Source organism: Hippoglossus stenolepis, chromosome 12 (assembly GCF_022539355.2).
Source record: "Hippoglossus stenolepis isolate QCI-W04-F060 chromosome 12, HSTE1.2, whole genome shotgun sequence".
In the NCBI taxonomy this organism is placed as follows: Eukaryota; Metazoa; Chordata; class Actinopteri; order Pleuronectiformes; family Pleuronectidae; genus Hippoglossus; species Hippoglossus stenolepis.
Window position 1 is genome coordinate 5,763,019 of NC_061494.1, and position 22,624 is coordinate 5,785,642.

The 22,624-nt window shown below is 41.2% G+C and overlaps 1 protein-coding gene across 1 annotated transcript in view; it reads right to left on the minus strand.

Annotated features, from left to right (window-relative positions):
- Positions 1-3,200: 3,200 nt before the first annotated feature.
- dntt (deoxynucleotidyltransferase, terminal) overlaps positions 3,201-22,624 on the minus strand; it is an 84,161-nt gene continuing 64,737 nt past the window's right edge. The window contains exon 11 of the mRNA XM_035172782.2: positions 3,201-5,417. Coding sequence (XP_035028673.1) covers positions 5,331-5,417 — 87 coding nt within the window. The 3' untranslated portion in view covers positions 3,201-5,330. The remainder of the gene's footprint in view (positions 5,418-22,624) is intronic.

A 22,624-nucleotide genomic window follows, 5' to 3' on the forward strand; every position in this document is an offset into this window, starting at 1 on the left:
CAAGCAAGACGACCATAAGACACAAAGAGGAAGAACTTTCAACAACAGCCGCTTTTGCCTCTTTCTTAAGAGGTACATTATCATAACCTCCTCCACCATCGCCATGTGTGCTGCTGTCAGAAACTCTCTGTCTCTGCACCGCCCTCTAGTGAATGTGTTGCTTGACAGCCAAAGTGTGCATGGTAGTATGTGAGCAGTGACGGTTACATCGTTTGAAACTGTCGTATCTCTTTGCGTACATGAAGGCAGCATAAACGAGTTTTCATACGAACACACACAAACTAAACAGAAACATCTTTGAGCACAAAGTGTGTAATTTGGTCTTAACGGACAGAAATGTTGTGTTTACAGATTGTGGAAGTCACATCACACTGCGATCACAAGTGGTCCCAGCTGACATGATGTGACCCCTGAGAGACTACAAAGATCAGGGGATGGCATTTTGTGTTTCATTTGGGTCTCTTTGTGGTCACTTTGCAAAACTTTGTGACAAAACGACCACGTCTCTTTGGGTCGTTTTACATCTCTGTGTGGCCGTTAACTGTCTCCCTGGTCATTTTGTGTCCCTCTGTGGTCATTTAGTGTCTTTATGCGGTGGTTTTGTTGACTTGCAAATACAAAATTGTAACAGTCACTGTAAACAGATGCTCTACATACATTTATGGATTACTGAATTGCTGAATGTGTGTGCCGGGCACTGGCCCAGAGGGTGTCAGGGGGCCTCTGAGCCTGGGCACAGTAGACCTATTCAGTAATCCCTCCATAGACGCACATGCTTGTTAAAAGGTCAGGAGTTGGGCTGTGCTGCTGTGAGACACAGAGTGAGTGAGACCTGGCTGCTATATTCCATTGAGACGTCAATATAAAGCTCCTGTGCCATGATGGATCCGGCCGAGTTAAAAGAAAAGGTGTCAGACGGCGATGATTGAAGGCATTTGGCATTGGAATGTCAATGAGAGAAACCTGGGGATTGGAAATGATTGCATAGGTAGAAATGAAAACTGATTGGGAGGCAAAATACATTTTTTTTGTCAGCAAATGGAGCACCTTTATGCAAATTACTGCAAGCAATTTTTCAAACATTCACACATCTGTCATCTCAGTCAGACCTCAGAAATCCAGCACGTAAAAAGGGAGTGTTTGCCAGACTGCAAGGAGCTAAAGGCAATGATTTGCATAGAGAATGGCCACCTGTGATTGGCTGAAAGTGATGAATAAGCAAATGATCTGAGTGTTTGGAGTTGAACTTCAGCTAAAAGTTGATCTCTTGGTGAAGCTGGAATTTGGGCAGTAATGACTAAATGAATGAATAGAATTTATTAAATCTTTTTATCCAACAAATAGTTGGTCTTTGTAGACCAACATGGACTGGTAAACACTCCTGGAACCGTTTTAGTGTTTAACAAATTCTACTAAAATCAGTGGGTTGTTTTAATGGGAATAGATTTGTTTTTAAACCAAAGAAAGGACTTTTTTTTTGTCAGAGCAATATGCACAGTTATGTATTTCTGAATTTGCGTTCTATTTATTTTTCTCTTCCATAGCTACATACATAAAAAAAGCTTGATTGTTTGTTCTGAGCCATTTTCAAACCTCACCTAAGATTCTGTCTTTCTTTCAGTAAACCCCCGTCACACTGGACACATCTGCTAGTGTCTGGTTTGTGTCTACATTGTCACAGGGTTGAATCAGAGTTAGATGATAGGTAATAATAACAATGTAATAATAATAATAATAATTTGTTAAACAGTTTTATCCCCCAAATATATATCCATGGAGTGGTCATGCTATGTTTCTTGCATCTCCTGTACTGTGATGTCTTTCTGAGATACAAAAACACCTGTACCCACCACAGTGCTGTAAGACCAGAAACACCAGAGCTACACCTCATTTTTATACAGTTGATGGGCTACACACATATCGCATGGATGACGCATCTCCACTTCCTCCAGCTCACCAGAAATGAAGCCTAAATATCGTGGATACGAACACTGCTATCTGGTGTATTTGTAGCCAGAGTCTGTAAGGAAGTGATCGGGGATGGAGCCACTGTATTGAGGTTCCATATACATGCGCTCGACCAATCATGAGTCTCATCTGTCTCATCACGTTTTTACATCATCAGATAAATAATTACAAACCAACTTACTTGTAACTAACTAACTTACTGGGAAAAATTAACACTTGAGCATACATCAGTGTGATAAGAACTAAAGAAAATGACCCAAAATATCTTTGAGAAATTTTGTTTTGACATGTACTCTGTTCGGCCCATATTCCATCCACTAACCTGGAGAAGGCTGGATATATGACCTATACTGCAGCCAGCCACCAGGGGGTGAACAGGAAGGCTTGGCTTCACTTTGGGGGGTGGGCAGTCATGTCGTCCTTTTTACATAGTAAATGGCTACAACCAGCACAGTGTGGCTACACTAAAGATGCCAGCCGTGCTAATGCCAGCTCACAGGAGCACCAACTCATCTAGTGCCACTGCTCATCATCTGGTCAAGCATCTCATGTGTCTTAAAAGAAGACCAGTTTTTATAGAAAACACCAAACCTGGCAGCTCTGCATTGAACTCAACATGAAGTCACATTAAGAAAAGTTACAGTGACAAGTTCATTTACACTGATAAGGACCATGCAGCAGCACTCTAGCATTTGTGGCCTTATGTCCCTTTCATCTATACCAATTTCGACTCATGTTTATTCAGCACAAACACAGAAAGTGTGTTACAGGAGTAAAAATGCCTGGACAGAAATAAATTGTCTGTATTACAATGAGTACTTACCACAGTTCAGTGAGGTTAAACGATGAAGTACTCCAGTATAATCAACTTTATCGTTCGGCAGTCACAGTTATATCCTGCAGTACAGCCAGATAAAGCAGCAAACAGAAACGATGACCTCACTTAATCTGTGATATCTTGTAAATGAATTGTATTAGGAATGAGATGGAGGACTTTGGAGCAGATAGCTTTGCCTCTCTGCACTAACTTCTTTGCATTTCAGCTTTACAAACAGTTTAAGGCAATCTAAGTCCTAAACAACAATGTGTGAATTCCTAAATTGAATGCTACAGCCTTTAAATCCCCTTACACTAGTGAATATTTAATGTGAAAGTAAAAAAGAAATCCCATTTGCACTTGAAAAACAATTAGGAAAAAGAGAGCAGGACAAATGTAAATTTATTTAGGTCAGCTTTATTTTGTTTTACTCTGGAGAGATCTCCTATTTTTTGGCGAAAAAAAAAAAGTTAATCTCCGTTGAGTGAAAACACTGGATAACCCAGGAGAGAAGGGTTCCAGAGTCCGCTCCATCTGGTTAACACCGCAACGCAGAACCTTTAAAGATTGTTTTGTGCCAGCAAGGTTGAGAGAGCAGCACGGCGGGAGAGAAAGAGGGACAAAGAGCGAGAGGGGGAAAGAAGAGAGGATAAAGGGAGGAGGCCTGGGTCAAGTCCTCAAAGTGCTGGACTGTTCTACTTAAAGATCTTTAAATAGGGTATTCCACTAGAATGGCTTGCTCTCATCTATCTCTGCTCTCATTGAGGAACCCTGGGATAAACCAGGGGCTGATGGGAAAGTGGGTTGGGTGTGTGGACCTCAGGACAGGCCGTGTCATCACTGGAGACATGAGTCAGGCTACATCCATAGCAATACTTTCTTGTTTTAAAACCAAAACGATCCCCGTCCACAAAAATGTTTTAGCTCCATATGAGTAACAATCCCTGTCCAAATCGACACACCTTTAAACAAATGTCACATGACCATTCACATACACTGCTCATATGCATGCTGGTGTGAACAGGAAGCAGATTGTCTACATTGCAGTTAATTGCTTCGAGACAGCAAATACTGCGAACAAGAAAAAACAATTGTAAAAAGTGAGAGCAGGGATTTCCTGTCTGTAATGGTGCATTCACACCAACCGAGAAGCAATAAAATGACATACAAAGTCACTGCAAAGCCGCGAAGAGACACACATTTTGCATCACTAGCACGGGACAACACGAACAGCGTGACACAATAGATGCAACATTTGCATATTGAGCTAAGATAATGGAGTGTTTGGCCATTTATCCTCCAATTAAACCTACGTCCACTGGACAGTGCTGGCTTCCCCAGCATTTCCACAACAGGTACATGCAGCAATTGTATTCCCTTCAGCCAGTAGTCCACCTCTCCTCTTTTCCAGAGGAGAACAGACCAATATTCACAGCTTGTGGTAACAGCATAAGTCTAATGTATTGGTATTGTATTGGTAAAGTCATGGCGAGTAAGAACCAATTAGGAATACAGGTGACTGAGTTATCATTTTCAAACATCTCCGTTAACACCTACAATGTGGTGGTGTGGATGTACTGTCAGACTTCCCCGAATTGCCCACAAGGATCAGTTACGTTTTTTCAGTTGTAGACTTTTGTCCTACAGAGCCACCATACTTTTGAAAAATAAGGACACGAATCCTGATAAACAACCTTCATACATAAAACATGAGCCAAAGTCAAAGCAATAAGATAATGGATGTTTTATGCACTGGAGCCAGAGTCGCTTTGAATGCCAAGATCCATCCGTGTGGTTAGTGGACTCATTTACCTTCCGTCTGAATTCTTCCTAATTTCCCGGTGCAGCTGAGTGCCTCTAATTTCAGCCGAGCATCTGGGGAAGGGGACTCATTGTGGAACAAGAGCGGAGGCTATGGGTCTTTGGATAGCAGAATGCCAGCTAAATGATCTCCAGTGGACGTAGGTTTAAATGGAGGCTAAATGGCGACGCCAAACGCTCCTCTATCTGAAGCTCATTACCCGCCTCTCAATTCCCCGGAGACCTGGCTCAGCTTCACGCCGAGCACTTTCCTGCCAGGAGGAGGGTGATTACAACATTTTGCTCTACAAAAGCTCCCCTCCCCCCCACTTTCCTCATAGCTTCCTGTCTTCTCCCTCCTCTCTGTCCGTGGTCACCCTCTTCTGCTTCCCTCTGTGTTTCTTGCACGCTATTCCTCTCTCTCCTGCACCTCGCAGGCTCCCAAGACGATTCATACTCTTGTCTGATTTGTCTTTGTGCCCTGACCATGATTACAACACTTACACAGACAGGCAAGACGAGAATGGTGAAGGAGTGTTTACTCGCAAACAGACAATAGTGAATAAGGAATTATGAATCATACAGCGGCATGTAATCCATACGACAACAACGAATGTAAAGGCAACAATAAGACATAACTGTATGGAATTAAAAAGCTGTTTGAAAGCGTATCCCAGCAGAGCAAGCAGACAGGACAAACACTGATGTACGCGGCGTGTATCATCCAGTCAGGGAGGAGCAGAGCCTACGCATTTCTCTGCCAAGGCTCGATGTACTCGAGACCCAGATGGGCAAAGATGTCCTTTTCAGTCGTAGCTGCCAGGAACTTGTTCTAGAGAGAGGACAAACAAACAGAAAGTCATGGACTTGTGGAGAAATGTGCTGGAATTTGTCACCAGAGCAGATCCACAGATTCTCAGCTTCAGGCTTCACTATTCCTCACGATGTACATGTTCTCACAACCTCAACTTCTTCAAGCTGTCAATTTCGATATAGGACTTTATTCGCACACTTCGCGCCAAGGCCCACGCATGCCGTGACTGTGCAGATTTACATTTGACCGTCCACCTCGCTCCCGACCCATAAACACTTTAACCTTGCTCTAAGAGATCGCACTTTTCAGCAGATGAGTATTTTCCCTGACAAATCACGACAGGGCTATTAACGGCTGGCCGTCGACCAACGCCATGTGATGGGTTATTTCTCTGTTGGAGTGATGACGAGGCCTGACTCACCTTGGGAGTGAGGCAGCCCGGAGAGAGAGGGAGAGAAAGAGGACTGTGATTCTGACACATCCTGCCCTCAAGTGTTAAACTGGACCTGACACGTCGCGAAGAGAAGGCAGAAAAACCAAGAGCACGTCAGCTCCCGCTGCCAGCGGACTGAGATAACTGAGAGCAACTAGTAGGCAGTGAGAGAGAGGGGAAAACACTACAAGGCAAGTCTCCCCCCACACTGGCTTGTTTTTTATAATGCAAATGACAGGTTGGCCATGTGACAGGGAGGTTTACGTGCACAATGCATGACGCTCGTTTCATCTTTTTAGAGTCTAATTTGGGCTAAAGCACATTTCTGGCTGTTGTTTGTAGTTTTGTCCATTATTTCTTTCACTTACGGTGACATTGAACAAAGTAATTGCTGAGACCTGGGAGCGTGGAGAAAGTTGTTACAGCAAAGTCTGACAGGCCAAAAAATGAGGGCAAGAAAAAAGGTCTTTAAAATGTAAATGAGGTAAAATGGAGTTACAGTCAAGAGATTAGAAAAACATTGGTAGATTTCTCCTGGAGAGATGTTTATGAGTAACCATCAGCTCTTTACAACATGACATGAGACTGCAGACAGGGACATTAACAGCAAGGTAAAAGAGAAATGTGTCTGTAAAAGAACTCCATTCAATGTCCAGATGAAACAGAAACACAAAGTTGCAGAAATCAAATTAAGTTGGTTTCCTCCATGGAGCATTTGATTTGATTGACATATTGTTGCTGCTCCAAGTGTCCTTGCCTCCTGTCCTCCTCTCACCGTGCCGTCAGTCATCCATCTCGGGTGATTCCCATCACAAGTGGACAGCTTTAAAAACAGGTGGTAGGTGTTCTGCCACATCCTTTTAGCAGTGTGAACAAAAACGTGCCCTGGGCCGCATTAAAGACAGCTGTCAGCTGATGCCCTCCAACCCGTTACAAATTCATTATGAGCCAAAAAATGTTTAAACGTCTGAGTGTTTTCCAAACATTAATTTATTTACGGTGTCCGTAAATATCAACACTGACATATTTATTTTCCTTTTTCATTTCCTTTTTTTTCTTTCTTTTACATGATTTCAAAAGTGTAATTTCCTTGTAGAAATGCATGCAGCAAACATATTGACGATTGGACCCATCTGCTATTGTAAGATACAGATTGTTTGTTCATTTTATGTAAACACCAAGATAGAGATCTCTTATGTTATTATGTTGTTGTGAGAAGTGTAAACATTTCTTGGTACATTATGAAACTGTGGCAGGACAAATTTGAATATGGTGGGCTGTCGCAGTCTAGATAAATGATAATAAACACTGAAACATATAACCATGATGATTTTAGATAATATCTATTATGAGTATCTTTTAATGATTTATAAGTGGATTTAAGGAGGTTTGTTGTGATATGCTTATGAAAAGAAAGGATACCAGATAAGAGTGGAACTCTTCATCATCAACTAAATGCTTGTGCACGTTGCTCTTCCAAACTTTATGTTGAAATACCTTGGGGATGTTATGCTGGGGAATTATGGCCCAAAATACAAAAATGAGACCCAAGTTGTTCACTTCTGAACATCTGGGGAGTCTGTTCTGTGGAACTATTTCCATCACTCATTTTCTCTTGCACACAAAAACGTTTATCATTGCTGTCTTGGGGAACATAACAGTATATTTTTGGCGAAACTGTATTATTTTTGAGTGAAACTATCAAAGCCTATTAAAGTTGTCCACCACTGCCTGTAGTTTTTCACTGTTCTCATAACCCTGAGCCCATTTATTGCTCTAACCACTCAAAACACATGAAATACAGACACACACATAGCTGCAATTTATGGTGCGGTAAGCTACTCTCTATTAAACAGATATAAAAAATATGCAGAGATGAAAAGTGGAGGCAGTGGAAGAGGGAGAAAACCGGAAAGAGAGGAGAGTGCTGGATAAGGCTGATGTGATTTGTAGTAAATCCCGATTTCTTACAGCACATGTCAGGGCTTACTGTTCAGAGGAAACTCTGGAGATCCAACTAAAGGGGAGAACACAGGGCACAGATGAGATTCTCAACATTACCATTTCAGCCATTGTCCTGGATCAGGGGTAAAGCCCTCTCTCCGCTGCACTGTCCACTTTCCTCAATTCCTGCAATCCTCACATGCCCTCCGGGAGATGCTGCTTTATTTACTTAGCACAACACAGTGTGGACTCTCAGAGAGATAAATCCACAAACCTTATGTACCTCTGAGTTCTCGCCTTCAGGGAAACTGCACTGGAAATGGGAAAAGCGGCTTTTATTCTTTTTGGAGCGTTTTGGTTTTATCAAAAGGAGCTTAGAGTTCAGCAATAGAGCAGCAGGTAATTAGAGAGAGAGAGGTTATCCATCTGAGATGCTCACGTGCTCAGTGACCGGAAAAGCCATCCGCACCCCAAGCCAGAATGGAAGAGGTGTGTTTTACTGCGAGCCAGTGTCCTTGACTTAATAAGCTGCTAATCAGCTCCATGTTTCTCTGTCCGCCACGTAATGACATCCCTCATGGACGTGAACACATATCAGTTCCTGCAAAACATCTGCCCCTTCTCTGCTGCCCGTCATCCTCTCTCTGCCACCCGGCCCACCGCTTGACGGATGGAGCTGATGGACATGGCTGCCCGCCCGACTCCAACCCGACTCAACTGACACATCAAAGAGAGAGAGAGGGAGGGAGACGGAGAGATAAAGAGATGGAGGGACAAACCTGGAGAGCTGCTCAACCCGATCAGCCAACCTGCCAGCAAGCATGTGAAGGACAGAAACACAGAGGGCGCTCACTAGCAAACGAAATGAGGATTTTCACCACCAAACTAAAACATCATACTGGATTTAATAAAATCCATATGTGTTATACTATCAGCTCAATGTGGATACATAAACTTTTTTTTTACTATTTCAAGCTGGCAACGCAAAATCATTTGTTTCATTGTCTGTTAAAAATATATTTGATACGTTGTCACCCTGATTATTGTTGAACTCAGACTGCGTCCACCCACACAGAAGATGGTAAATGGTGTGTATTTATATGCACTTTAGTCTTTATGACCATTAAAAGCACAGCTATCAGGAGCAATTTGGAGTTCAGTTTCTTGCCCAAAGAATGGGGGAGACTGACCGCCAACCTGCTGGTTAGTGGACAACCCGCTCTACCTCCTGAGCCAGAGCAGCCCCAACACATATCTAACATTGAGTATAAAAAAGCCTTAATACAACAGTGAGTTTCAAATCCATTTAAAATAAAGTGCCAGCCACTTGGCAGTGGAGAGCACTTATTTTCCCAGACAGACCCTGGATGTCCAAAATATTTTCTCAGACTTCACAACTCAAGATGGTTCTTACATGTGTTCAGGAGCTATTAGATCATCCTGCATCCGCAGCCATTAGAACTTGGGTATGAGGTAAATGAAAATCTGCATGTTGAACAGTTCAGTAAAGTTTAGTTCAGAAGCAACAGAACCTGTTTTAAGTAAAGTTGAACAATATGTAATTTAGTAATGAATCAAATTGTTGATTAATGTAAGAAATCCTATGTCCAGCCTCAAACACCTAAAAGACAATGTGTTTATTATTAAACACATGAAAGAGGAGAAAATAGACTTCGGCAATAGATGTGCCAAACATGGGACAGAAATATTTTCTGTGGAATCTGCATTAAACTGTATATTTTTTAACACATGTGAAAATCATTCGTATCTATATTAGCGTTTCCAGGTCATTTTTGTAAAGACCTACATGTCTCCTGTTTGCATCAGGTGCAGACGGCCCAGCTGACCTTATCATTATTTAATGTTCACAACGCCGTCTGACAAAATCAACTTACAGGTTAATGGCACCAGATGGATGGAGGGGAATAGATTTAACCATCTTAGTGTGGAAACACAAGTTCACATGAATCACGACTCCAAATGTATCGTATGCTATTAGTCTGTGTTTGCTTAGACTTTTACATTTATACATCATGAGATGAAAATATGTAAGCTTGCTACACTGCCCCAAGTGGTCAAAACCACTTAATGCAGATAATTTTAAAAACATATTTTACACAGACTGTATTGTACTGTAGTCAACATCCATCTATTTAAAATTCGACTTGATAATGTAGACTTTTAAAAGATTAAACCAGAGAAAAATAAATAATATATAAGGGATAATCTTATATAAACACTGCAACATTAGGGAGTTATGTCTTATGAAACGCACAGAGGAATACAGGAGAGAACCAAGCTAAAGGTCACACACGGAGAAGTATGCAAACACAACCTGAAATCTATGCAAATTCACTTACACAAACTCACTGGTAGGAAAATGTATTTGAACAAAAACCTCTGTGAGTGTGCTATCATTTCACTTTCTGCTGCGACTGTCTGCTCGGCTACATCAACCAATTACCTCGTATCAAGAGCTGGAGTGCAGAGGTCAAACTGAATGGCAGACGCCAATAAAGCTTTCAAAAGCATGGGTTTCACCATGCTGCTGAGGTGAATGCTTTTCTTATCCACAGGTCTAACAGCTGAGGACATACACCTTTATATAAGGAGTCTAAGTTAAGCTTCCATCAGAGGAGACGCACTCGAAAGCAGACAGGAAGGTGATGTTTAGAGAAAAATACATTGCAGGTTATCAAATCAGCTAATGTTCTGTTTCCTTTTTTTTGGACAATCTTCCTCTGACAGTTAGAAATAGATTACTTTGCTGCCAAGAGATCAAGAAAAAAAAAAATCATCTGATTGCCTCTAAGTTAATTTGTCTTTATTGCGGCTCGCAGGAAAGGGCTGACAGGGGCAGAAAAAAAAGTGGGAAATCGATTATGTCCGTGTGTCTTCCTGCTGTAACGATCCACCGCACGCCCACACTTCCCCTGTGCTCCTGTCTGCAGGAGCTCAGTTCAGAGGACACACCGAGTTACCAGAGAGGGCACAGACACCTCACTAATCACACCAGCAATTAGTGCAAGCGCCATAAAGCACCGCCGCCTATAAAACAGCTATTGAGTTTAGTGTTATCGTCATTACCTATCTTTCCTTGGCTTGCTAATCAGCCTGTGCATTGGGCAGAGAGGCAGACGGCTCACGAATAATGAATTCCTAATCAGAAACAATGGGATCCTCCCCTGACGTCCCTGGTGTTATGGCTCTTTGCTTGTGTGGAGGAGTAAACATTTGCAAATCAAAGTTATTCAGTTGATTAGGCTGGCCGAAGGTAATGAACAGATACAGTAACACGTCTGAGAGAAGTGTCATAAAAGCTTGATGGTTATTCCTTATAACTCTAATATCTTTGAGTGTTCTACTTTGACTCTCAAAGTAATGTAAATTTATCCCATGTGTTTTCAGTAAAATATGTCGTATATAGTGGTGTGTTTCTAGCTCACCATGAATTAACAGAAAGTTCCTCGTTGTTGGCACATTTTAGATTCATATTTATAATCACAGTTGATTTATTACTTTAAATAACAGCTTTCAAATGGCCTTAAGTTCTACTTAACAAAATTACAGATAATTTTCTTCACCTTCAGATACAGGAGCATCATTGTTGAAAAATAAATGGTTATGGCTACTTTTTCCATTCCATTCCAGTAACGTCTGTCTGTATGTGGAAGGCATATCTCGCAAACTGTTCATCTCATCGGCTTCACACTCAACGTGTGCATTTAAACTGGTTCGAGGAAGTGCAGTGTAAGATTAGGACGTGCAATAGGTTCAATGTTAATAAACATTTAATAAACAGACGACCAGCACTCTGTCACAGGCGAGGGGGGGGGGGAATAACAGCAGCTTTGTAAATAATTCAAACTTATCTAAAAGACATGTGAGTAGTAAAAAGGGCAATTAAGTTAAATTTTATGAAACAGTGACTATAAAAGCTTCTTTGCTGATAAAAGAGTAATTGCTGATGAAATAATTCTGAAGTAGCTGTAGAGCATTAACAAAGGTCAAGCAAACAGACCATTTGAACAGGCAACTTTAGGACCAGATACTGCACTACTTTATATATATTTGTAAAAGTGAACACCCACTATGGAGGGGCCTCCCCCCACCATTACATTTCATTTAGCTGACGCTTTTATCCAAAGCGACTTACAATAAGTGCATTCAACCATGAGGGTACAAAACCCAGAACAACAAGAATCAAGAAAGTACTATTTCTTCAAGAAAGCCAAACTACAAAGAGCTATAAGTAAGTGCCATTTAAGTGCTACTAAATTGTTCGTTTAAACTTTTATTCAAGGTATAGTCGTGAGACAGCGACAACTCGTGAGAAGGAATATGGAAACCTGCGCTAATTTTCAAATCAATGCTGAAACTAAACCCCTGAACCACCACATTGTCTACCATTAAAGATGTTCCCCATCCTTTCCTTCTCTCCCTCTCTCACAAGCACACAAAGGAGACAGCTGCTGTGCCGGGGGTTCGAACACTGCTGGACCACCGTGCTGTCCAGGGAACAGATTTCCTCTTGCTATAGGCCACACATCCTCATGATCCTTCTGCCCTTTTCTATCCTGACCGAGCCTGACTCTTAGGCCCGAGGCCCCACCCCTACCCCTCGAAGGTTATCTTTCCCTTTGAAACGGACTCACAAGAGGTAGTGGTTGAAATCATCAGTTGAAATCATCCCCTACGAATTGGGACAACCCTTCAAGAAGCTGTTACATCATCATTAGTCGTCGCGAAAACCTGACATACGAGACAGTTTTGCCGGGGATGTCATTGTTATAACATTGTTGGGATCTTAAATAAACCAATGATATTGTTTGCAGTTATTATAGTTACAAACCTATAATAACCAAATAACATCTATGCTAATGCAGGTGAATCAATGACATTGGAAATTGAAAAGCTTGGCTGCTCTGCATTATTTCATCAAAGCATACAGGTTGCTAGCATTATCCTGCAAAAAAGTGACCATAATACATTGAAATGATATTAAACTAAGATATTACAATCATTATCGAAATTATTTAATCCTTTTTAATGGAGAAAATACTACATTTGTGGGTCTCTCTCCCAGCTTGCCGGTGTTTCGCCGATGTACCCTCTCGTTTGAAGTGAGGGTCTGAAAAATCTCCGTTTGGAGGGGTATAGAGCCCTACCCCTCCGTCCCAACAGCTATTGGGACAGCCTACCCCTACACGTGAACGCGCAAAAAGAAAGGGGTAGGGTCAAGGGGTGAAATGGGATTGGGCCTTAGGCCCCTGTGCTGTGGTGGTGGTGATGATCAGCAGGCCTGGTCCTCTACACTGACTGATGATGGCGAGTGTGCCAAGAATCATGTCTGCTGATGCAGGTGGATGTGCCTGAAAAATAATTTCGTCTTCTTTTCCTCTCATATTCCCTTCTGCTGTTGTAGTCACAGTTTCCCTGGAACCTTCTGTTACTATCTGACCAGGGAAGAGAGTTTCTCTTGTGAGGCGACACATCGTCGTGATCAATCTTCCTCTTCCCTGACCCATCAGCTCCTCTGGTGCTGGTGGTTGTTATAGAATAATCATGGTCAATATTACGAGACAGAATGCTGATCATTGGTTAGAAATAAAAACTAACAGTGTCTACAGTTTAAAAATCCATCCACTCTGAACTGCTGCAAACAAGAAGAATGTCATCAAATGAATGTGTAATAAATGTTCTATTTACTAAAGTCATTAAGTAAGCACACATTGGCTTTGTTAACCAGTGAAACCTGACAATTTACATTTCTCAGGTTTGGAGAAGGAGCCGGTTCAACTGCAGACATAAAATAACAATATAGTAAAAATACCAATATATTTCAGACTATGTAACTTTATTTATATATATATATATATAAAACATATAAAAGGAATAGTCTTACTTGACCTGGTAGTTATTAATTGTGGCTGGTATTGTGTACTGTATCATGTAAGTTTACAGAGATTTTACACTGAAAGTTACATTATAGTCAGTTTTGTGACTTAACGCCTCTTGTGTTACCATTAAAAATACATTATGTCACAATTACCACATGTCAGCACAGTGAGCGCTGCTCAGCAAAGAATCTATAGTTGCTTTAAAGCTCATGAATACCGTTGTAACTTTCCAAAATTGTTAATTACAGATAGTTTAAAGAGCTTAAAGAGCAATTTTACAGCAGCTTATATTATTTTATGTGCTGACCTCAAGTGGCTGAACTTGTTGCATTAATCCAGGGAGGGTCCCTACACCAAGACACGTGGTAACAGAGCAGTGGTAAAATAAAAAGTATACATTTTAAGTTGATTTATTAACTTAATTTGTATTTTCCCCCTGAAATGCAACATGTCCAATTGGACAATTGCCTTGACAAGATGTGATTTTGTTGCCATGACTTTAATATGCATTTATTAGCCTGTAATCCTCCTGAAATTCATCACCCAAGTCCGGAGGCGTCTTGTGAACTTGGGATGTGTGAGAGTGACTAGATGAAGCTCTCCCTTATCTGCACAGCCTGTAATTGTACCTTGACTCTTCCCCACATGGACCCAAACAGAACACTCTTCTAATGATAACAATAAATTAACTTTCTCTGCTCCATTGAAGCCCATAAATAATTAATTGGTTCGTTAAAGAGGAGCTGGTTTTGCATGACCGATTTGTTTCCTGCAGTGTGATCGGATGCTGCTGTCACAGCATTTCTTTCATTCTGCTCAATGTAAAAAAAACACATCGGTAAAATATGAGCTTCGTTTGAGAATATTTACGTCACGACTTCATACTGAAATGAGCCAGGATCTTCTGAGTCATTTTGAGTCTCAACATGGGAGAGGCCGCAAATCATGGGATGGGGAAGAAATGTGCTATAAGGTTAGACCACACACTGTTTATAAAGAAGCATCTCCTTTATCCAGATATAAAGCCAAATTAACTCCACATACAAACGCTGCCATCTTGTGTATTTGGAGTCTGCACAGTATGATAAAGCCGTGGTAGTGAGGTCCCGCTTCTACATGCAGTCAACCAATTGTGAGTCAGTCTCAGCTGTCAATCATGATGTTTCACCCCATTTCTATACCTACAAATAAAAACCAGATTTACAGAAAAATGAACACTTGGACAAACGTGTATTATTAATTACTTAAAATGACAGAAACCATCTTTGAGAAAAATTCATTTGACGTGTACTTTGACTTTTTAGTCTGGTCCATGTTCCATCCCAAAACATGGAGGCGGGATTATATATGCAAGGTTTTTTACCTTTCCACTGCTTATTACTAAGATCTTGTGGAACATTTTATATGATGAAAATATAGTCAACAAAATACCACTGAAATCAAGTTTATGATAATATGGGTTTGAATACAGAACTTATATGTCAGGTTTCTGAAGGTAAAGTTTACGTATAAGGACAAAGTTCATCAGTCAGAGGGGGTGACTGTCATCAGCCTAAATAGAGCTCAACAGAGATTTTGATAATGAGCTCAAGGAACAGTCCATATGACATCAACTGTGAAAGAAACTGTTAAGAAAAACGTGTTTCATTCACAATCTGAAGGGGAAGAACTACACCACCCACTATCATGAGGTGCAATAGTTATGTCTCTGATTGGTGGAGCTTGCTGTTGCCATGGGAATGTTTACCATAACTGCAAAAGTCAGCTACGATCTGATGGTCCTATGACACATTATGTTTATCACAGGGCAACCATGATTTCTCTTTCTAACATGCTGCGGTTATTTAGAGATGAGCAATGGAGTGTAAAGGGCTGAAAATCACTGCAACAAGGTTCAATTCAAAAAGAGGCGCTGGAAGTCATTGTTAAGGGATAATTCTCAATGGTTTATGGGATGCATTTTTTTTCCATTTTCCAAATTTTTCCTTTGCATAAAATCAAAGGTTTTATGGTCACAATTCATCTTGTAGCCGGTCGGCCTGGTTCCATGCTCACAATTCTTTTTAAACGGTAAATCCTCCGGAACCATAGCTGTTCTAAAAGAAGGCAGTCGCTGTTACGCTCCAAATCTGTGCCTCCACTGTCAGTGAATTAGCTCAGTGTGACTCTGTAACCACAGCATTGGAAGTGGTGTGAGCACAGCACATATATAAAGCAGCAGGTTTGCCTCTCAGTGAGCCCAGCGTTCTATTTCTATGACAGCACTGGTGGGCTTTCATGAGGCATTTTGCTAGATGAACAAGCTTTTGTTTCTTGATAGCACTCATTTTGTATTTTGGTAACTCACTGTGATGGTGAATGTGCCAGTAGGGAGTCAAAAGTGCAGTATAGTACTTTTCAGTAATAATGGAGCAGTGCAAGGTTATTTTGGTGCCGGAATGTGTCACAGAGAGACTTGGTCCGAGTATAATGTTAGAGGAAGCATGATATTTTCATTGATTTAACAAACATATCGAGAGATTCCTAAATAATAAAGGATTTTCTCTCCAACCACTTTATCCTGCTGGCTGTGCTTTTAATGATTATCATCCAAGACAGAAGTGCCAATATGCGTCATGAGTTAAAACGCTGGCAAATGCCATCCTTCCTCAATATCACTGAACACTTTCCGACATTGTGAAATGGCTCTCTTAGGATCCAGGAACATGTAGCCAAATGTGATATCTCCTCCCACACAAATGTTATTTAAGGTACCATATAATCACTTCAGAGTCCCATTGGGACACTGTTGTGGTGGATTTTTGCTCTGAACTCTTCTCTCCATCAGAACATGGTCGCTCAGAGCAGTCTGCTTTTAAAGGAGATGAAAAGAAGTGATGCGATATGTCATGGCTCATGTCAGAGCCTCCACTGGCTGATTAATGTATTCCTCCTAATCACACCCTGGTTCCAAGACACTGTGGCCACAAGGTGACGAAAAATAAGTTGCCACATCCTCTGCGCCGGCATCATTACAGAAATAGAGCCAGGGATGAACCGCAGCTTATTATCTTTGCTTTGCCGTATCATATTTAGTCCAAACGAACACACAGTTGTTTCCGCAAACAGAAAGTGAATCACCTCTGCATAGGAAGGCTCTGATCAGTAAACTGTGTTAAGAATAGCTCATGTACAACCTTTCAAGAACTGGCTACATGGCTGAATCCTAACGCTAAGGCATCACCTGACTACAGCAGTGCTAAATGTCATTTTACAAAACAATTGCATTAAAAAAGACAAGATTTTATGACTGTATATATCATGTTTACACATCTACATAGACCACGATTACTACTAAAGATGTGAATTACAAGTTATTGTGGCAGTGTTGATAAATGTAAACATTTACAAAGTACTTATCTTAACTCAAACCACAATCATTCTTGTGTGGTAACCAAACCTCGACCATAGCATCAAAAAGCTGATTTATTTTAACAGTGATTTGTAAGTTTTAGAAGGCACAGGCAATTGAAAGTGGAACTATTGTCAAAAGAGGGTGAGATCAGTAAGTGGTTCAGCATGAATTATAGACATATGAAGATTGACGAAAGTGAATCAGCTCCTCGAAGGTAAAGCCATGGTGTCTGTTGATGAATTTTTGACAATCCTCACACATTACTGTATATGCCACTATATTATGTATATTGTATATTATATCTTTACAGGAGAATAGTGCCTGTACATATATTATGTATATTGTATATTATATCTTTACAGGAGAATAGTGCCTGTCTAATTCCACAGATACTCCCTTCTCTCTTTAAGCAGTACCCAAGGTCAGGTTCTGGATAAAAGGACCAACCAACAGTACATTGTAGTGTCTACGCTCAGGGACTTTCATATCTAACTCAGATGCACCAGACAGAGAGGCACCAACTTCAACTCTCGACAAATTCATCCCTTTTGTGTATTTCACCAGTGGCAACACGTAAGGACACAATGTGATTTAGGAATGCATACTTTAGGCTTAACTATCCAATAGGATGCAAACACCTACAGGTAACATAGAGAGTGACAGCAATTCTAGCCATTCATGGGTGACGCAAGTAGAGGAAGATATACTGGGATGCTGTGGGAGACATCTTCAGACTTGGGGGTGACACTAATGTTGCTCTGTTAGCGTTTGTACATTGTTCCACCTTCTGGTCTCCTTGATGCATCAAGTCTACATTAAAACCTTCTGCACAAGACATCAGCTGCTGCCTGAGTTCTCCTTTCACCAGCTTCCAGAAACTTCCATAACAGTGTCTTGATCAACCTGTCACATCCTCCATGTTAGCAAATGGGCCAAACTAAAAAGTCAAAGTACATGTCCAAATGTATTTTCTCAAGGATGATTATTGACATTTTACGTAGATCTTATCATACTGATGTTTATTCCACAGCATTTATTGTTTTAATTAGTTATTTGATTGTATAAAAATGACTCGATTACATGTACCCAATTGCTTCTACACAGGGGTAAGATTGCAACTTTCATATATTTTCGCTTCATTTCTGGATATTGGGTGGACTAGGAGACACATCATTCTTCTTTATATTCAGTCTATGGCATGGACAAATCATTTACATTTTGTTAATTAGTTTGGAGGACTTTTAACCAGGAAGTAGTCAAGTTTAAACAGACAACATGTCTGGGGAGCTCTGCTGCTAAATGCTACTGCCTTGATCAGTAGCAAAGGTTATTCATGTAGTCAGTTCAGTTTAAAGATTAGATCCTAAAGATTAGTTCATACATGTGCTTAACACCTCTAAAGAACATGATCAACCTTTAACCTATGCCTTTTAGAGGGCACTGCAGCACACAGACCGCAAGATAAGCCTGAATCACCCCATGGTTGTTCCATCGAGTGTCCCTGTAAATAAATCATGAGGCAACCTGAAATGGGAGCCTCGGACAGGCCGGTGCCTGTGCCACCGCAAAGGCTGTGTCAATTAATGTTGCACGACAAGCAGACATGGCCCAAAACTGGGCCTTCCTGAAACCTTCTGCCATTCACTTTCATCAATAATAAAGCAGGATCCATCTCCTGAGTGAGTCGAGACCCTGGTTCAGTCCAGCTACCCCAACCTCCAACATTCCCTTCAACCCTTCTTTGGCCTCTCCTTCCATCTTACAAGTTCACAAAATCGTCAAATTTCTGCTCTTTACACTGTAATTCCATAACTATAAGATTGCAGTTTGCAGGACTCGGAATGTATATGGTTGGTCTATTGAATAAAAAGTTTTTATCTCTAAGAATCTATGACTTCTACTCATTAGGAGCTAGTAACAGGAACTGAGTGGGTGGATGAGAGCTTGAAAAAGTGGCCAAGGTACAGTGGGTGAGATAGTCGTGAAACTGTGACAGGGAGAAAGGGGGGGGGTGGTAGAAGAACAGTAAATGAAAAGATAATATTCATGCAATTATGTGCCTCCTTTCTATTCAAAATATTCCTTCCCCTAAATGTGTCCAACACTCTTTTTTCCTGCTTCATTTCAGTCTATTTTTCAACCGTTCCACACACCCTCCTCTATCATTACCCTCTTTCTGTCAGGGAATAGCTGTCAATATGATTTATCATTGATGCTAACTGATGTAGTTGTCCCACTGTGAAGGCTGATTAGATGACCATCCTGCTGATACAGCCTCATCAGGGATAACAGTCGGCGGGAGCGGCGACAGAGCCACCCTGTCTCTTTCTTTCTCTTTATTCGTCGCTCTGTCCATCTTCATCTCCCCCTTGATTTATTGTCACTACCGTTTCCCTTCCCGTAGCACATTCCAATAGACATACCGTCCTCTTAGGCTTCACTAGGCAGCCATTTCACGGAAAAAATATACTTGTGCTGTCAACATAAATGACAATTTGCGGCCGTGTTTTAAAATGTATCCCACTTCGCGGTGATGGTGTAGATTTGCCCCATTTGCCCCAGAAAAACTGCTGTGTCAGCAATGAACGAAATATTCTCCACCTACAGAGAGTAAAGAAGTACGAGAAGAATTGAAGAAGTAAAAACTGTTAGGTGAAAAAAAGTGAGAAACACTCTCTCCGCAGACAATGGAATTCAGCACCATTATTTTGTTGTTGTTTTTTACCTGTTTTCGCTTTGCTATCTCTTTGGCACCAGATGTTACCAAACAGCCTTAAAACCGGCATGTACAGTGGATGCCCTCTCCAGAACAAGATCAACATTTTGCCTGTTAAACACACTAACATTGTCACTGTGAGCACCACAGCCATTTTCAGACATGACCTGTAGATTTAGTACAGAAAATTGGGTCCGGACTTTACCTGCAGTTAGCTTTTTACACATGCACAACACAGTGGGAGGTTTTCTGCACAGATGCGTTCACAACAGCAACAAATCCTTTGCGTTATTCAGGCGAGAGGTGGAGCAGCCAGGTGCAGCAGGCAGAGGCAGGAAGTAACTTATTAACTCCAATGCGGAGATCACAAGAATTTCTTTACAACACACAGACAATGTTGTCGGCTCTATGTGTATGACACCGTATTTTCAACAGGAGATATTGTTCTTTTTTTGTTTGCGTCTGTCGCGTGTTAGAAGCATCATTAACCTCTCACTTGCTTGCTGTGAATCCAGCCGGGGATGTGTTCTCACATTGGATTCTCCTGAATCTCTTGGGACTTTATACTAGGGGGCCAGGCAGGGAGAAAGTTCGCAGATAAACCGGAGGCTCTCATTCTGACATTTGCGTTCATTCATTCACCTCTTACTCAGAGTGCAGAGAATCAGTGCATGTCTTAAAGCATTTTTCTCCTTTACCCCTGTTCCCCCTATTCTCTTTTTGAAACTCAAAGAGGAAAAAGTGACAAAGACTATAACCATGAAAGTCAATCAGTATAAAACCAAAAACTAGTGGACCATTTATTGACTGGTTGTGTGACACTTGGCTTACCACAGCACTGTGCACCATTACTGCAGCAGCCCTCCCACTTCACACTACCCTATTATTCCCATTGAAGTCCATTAATTGTTTCTCTGACCTCTATGTGGAACGACCCAGTTACATGGCAACTGTATCCTGAAGTGAATGTGCATATTTGCATTGTTCACCTGTCATGGGGGCCTCATTACTTTGGTAATTGGAGCAAACAGGCGTCTTGTTTCAGGGGAGGGGAGGACAAAAGAGCGGTTCTCACAAATTTGTGCAAATAACTAGATTTTTCAGAGACAACTGACATTTGAAACATTTTGCAAAAACAGAAAACTTCTAATAAAATAAGCCAAAGCAGAGGAAATTGTTGCATCTGGTGTTGATGAGGTATTTTTTCAAAGCAACAGTAGAGCACAAAGTATGACAAGGGATTGTTCAGGAAACCTTCCGGAGTGGAATTAGACGTCACTGCAGCAAACACCTTCACAGTTAACTCAATGAATGCTGTCACTGTATAATCCATCATGCATCCACGCTGATTTACCTGTCTGCCAGAATTCCACTTGGCTTCCATCTTACAGTCAGAGCCTTTCAAGACCAACTCGGGGACATAGCAGAGAAAACATCCAAACTGTCGTGATCAAAGCAAATCCCTGAAATTGAAAATTCCTTGAACCATTTTTGACTGGCAGAAGAAAAAAGAAGGAAATATGTGCAGGTATTTATGGCAAATGAAAAACTCCTGTCTTTGTAATGCTGAGTGGCAGCTCCCTAAGAGTAGAGCGGCGTTTTTAATCAGAATAAATGCAAGAAGACAGTCAGGCCTTTTTCGTGAGTACGGCATTAACATGGACACAGAACTGACAAAGACATTGCAGGCATGCAGGGGTGATTCCGACTAGGTATTCTCATTGTTGACCGTTTAAAACATGAACTGACAATAATAATTTCGACCAATTAATTGTTTACTTAATTGGATAATCTGGTTAATTTAATCTGGGACCATCTGAGCAGGTATTCTCCCCTGTGAGTTAACAGACTACACACCAGACCAACCCCATAGCATTTGGTTATATTGCTGTTTCTGAATAAAAACCAGTAGAAAACCTCTCTGCTGAGGACTGAGTAGTCCTGGCTTGTTAAGCCCTGTCCCAATTCACCCCTTAGCATTACCACTTGGCCCAACCCTTTGGTTTTGTGCATGGCCGTAAAGGGCTCGTGTTGTTCCATTTCCCTATGTGATGTAGGGGCAGTGGCCATCTAGCCCTTCAAACATCCCTTCAACCTAAGTGTATTCAGGACCACCTAATAACGAAGGGGTAGACGAACGGATGAAGCAAACAACTTGGCGACCACTGCGGGTAAAATGTTCATAAATGTAAGTGTGAAATCTTAAAAACTAACCATGAAATTGTTTTTTAATCCAGCGGAATTTTGTATTTAAATCCAGTAGCAAATGACATGCAAATAACAACAAACATGTAAACAGTCTGAGTGAGAGTAACGAGTAACTTTCCTACTCCCGTTTCCCATATATGAAGTTTGAATAATAATTCCCCGCGCATGTTATAACGTTTTCATTCATAATTTTGATAGATAATGGTTGTTTATATAATAACGTCAGATGATTATGTTTTTCACTGTGATAACCTTTGTTGGCTGCGGATGACGTAACGAGTGTTGTCCCAATTCCTAGGGGAAGATTTTTTTGCCCAGCCCCTTGTGGCCCACTCCAAGCGAAGGGCACTTCATATGTAGGGGTAGATCCAAGCGAGAGGAATTGGGGCAGGATAATATGAGAGTTGAATTTTGTAATTGTCCACTTAACAGTTCCACAGTTTACTCTCATGGGCATCTGAGTGACTGCATGCCCGTCATGGCTGAGGGAATACGCGCAAAAGCAGAAAGTTAAGGCGACATCTGCCTGCCTAAGATGCTAAAAACGTGAAACTATGGATGTTTTGACAGTCCACCGAAATGACTAGAATTCTCTCGACTGAGACGGACGGGTCTGTGTGTGAAAGAGAA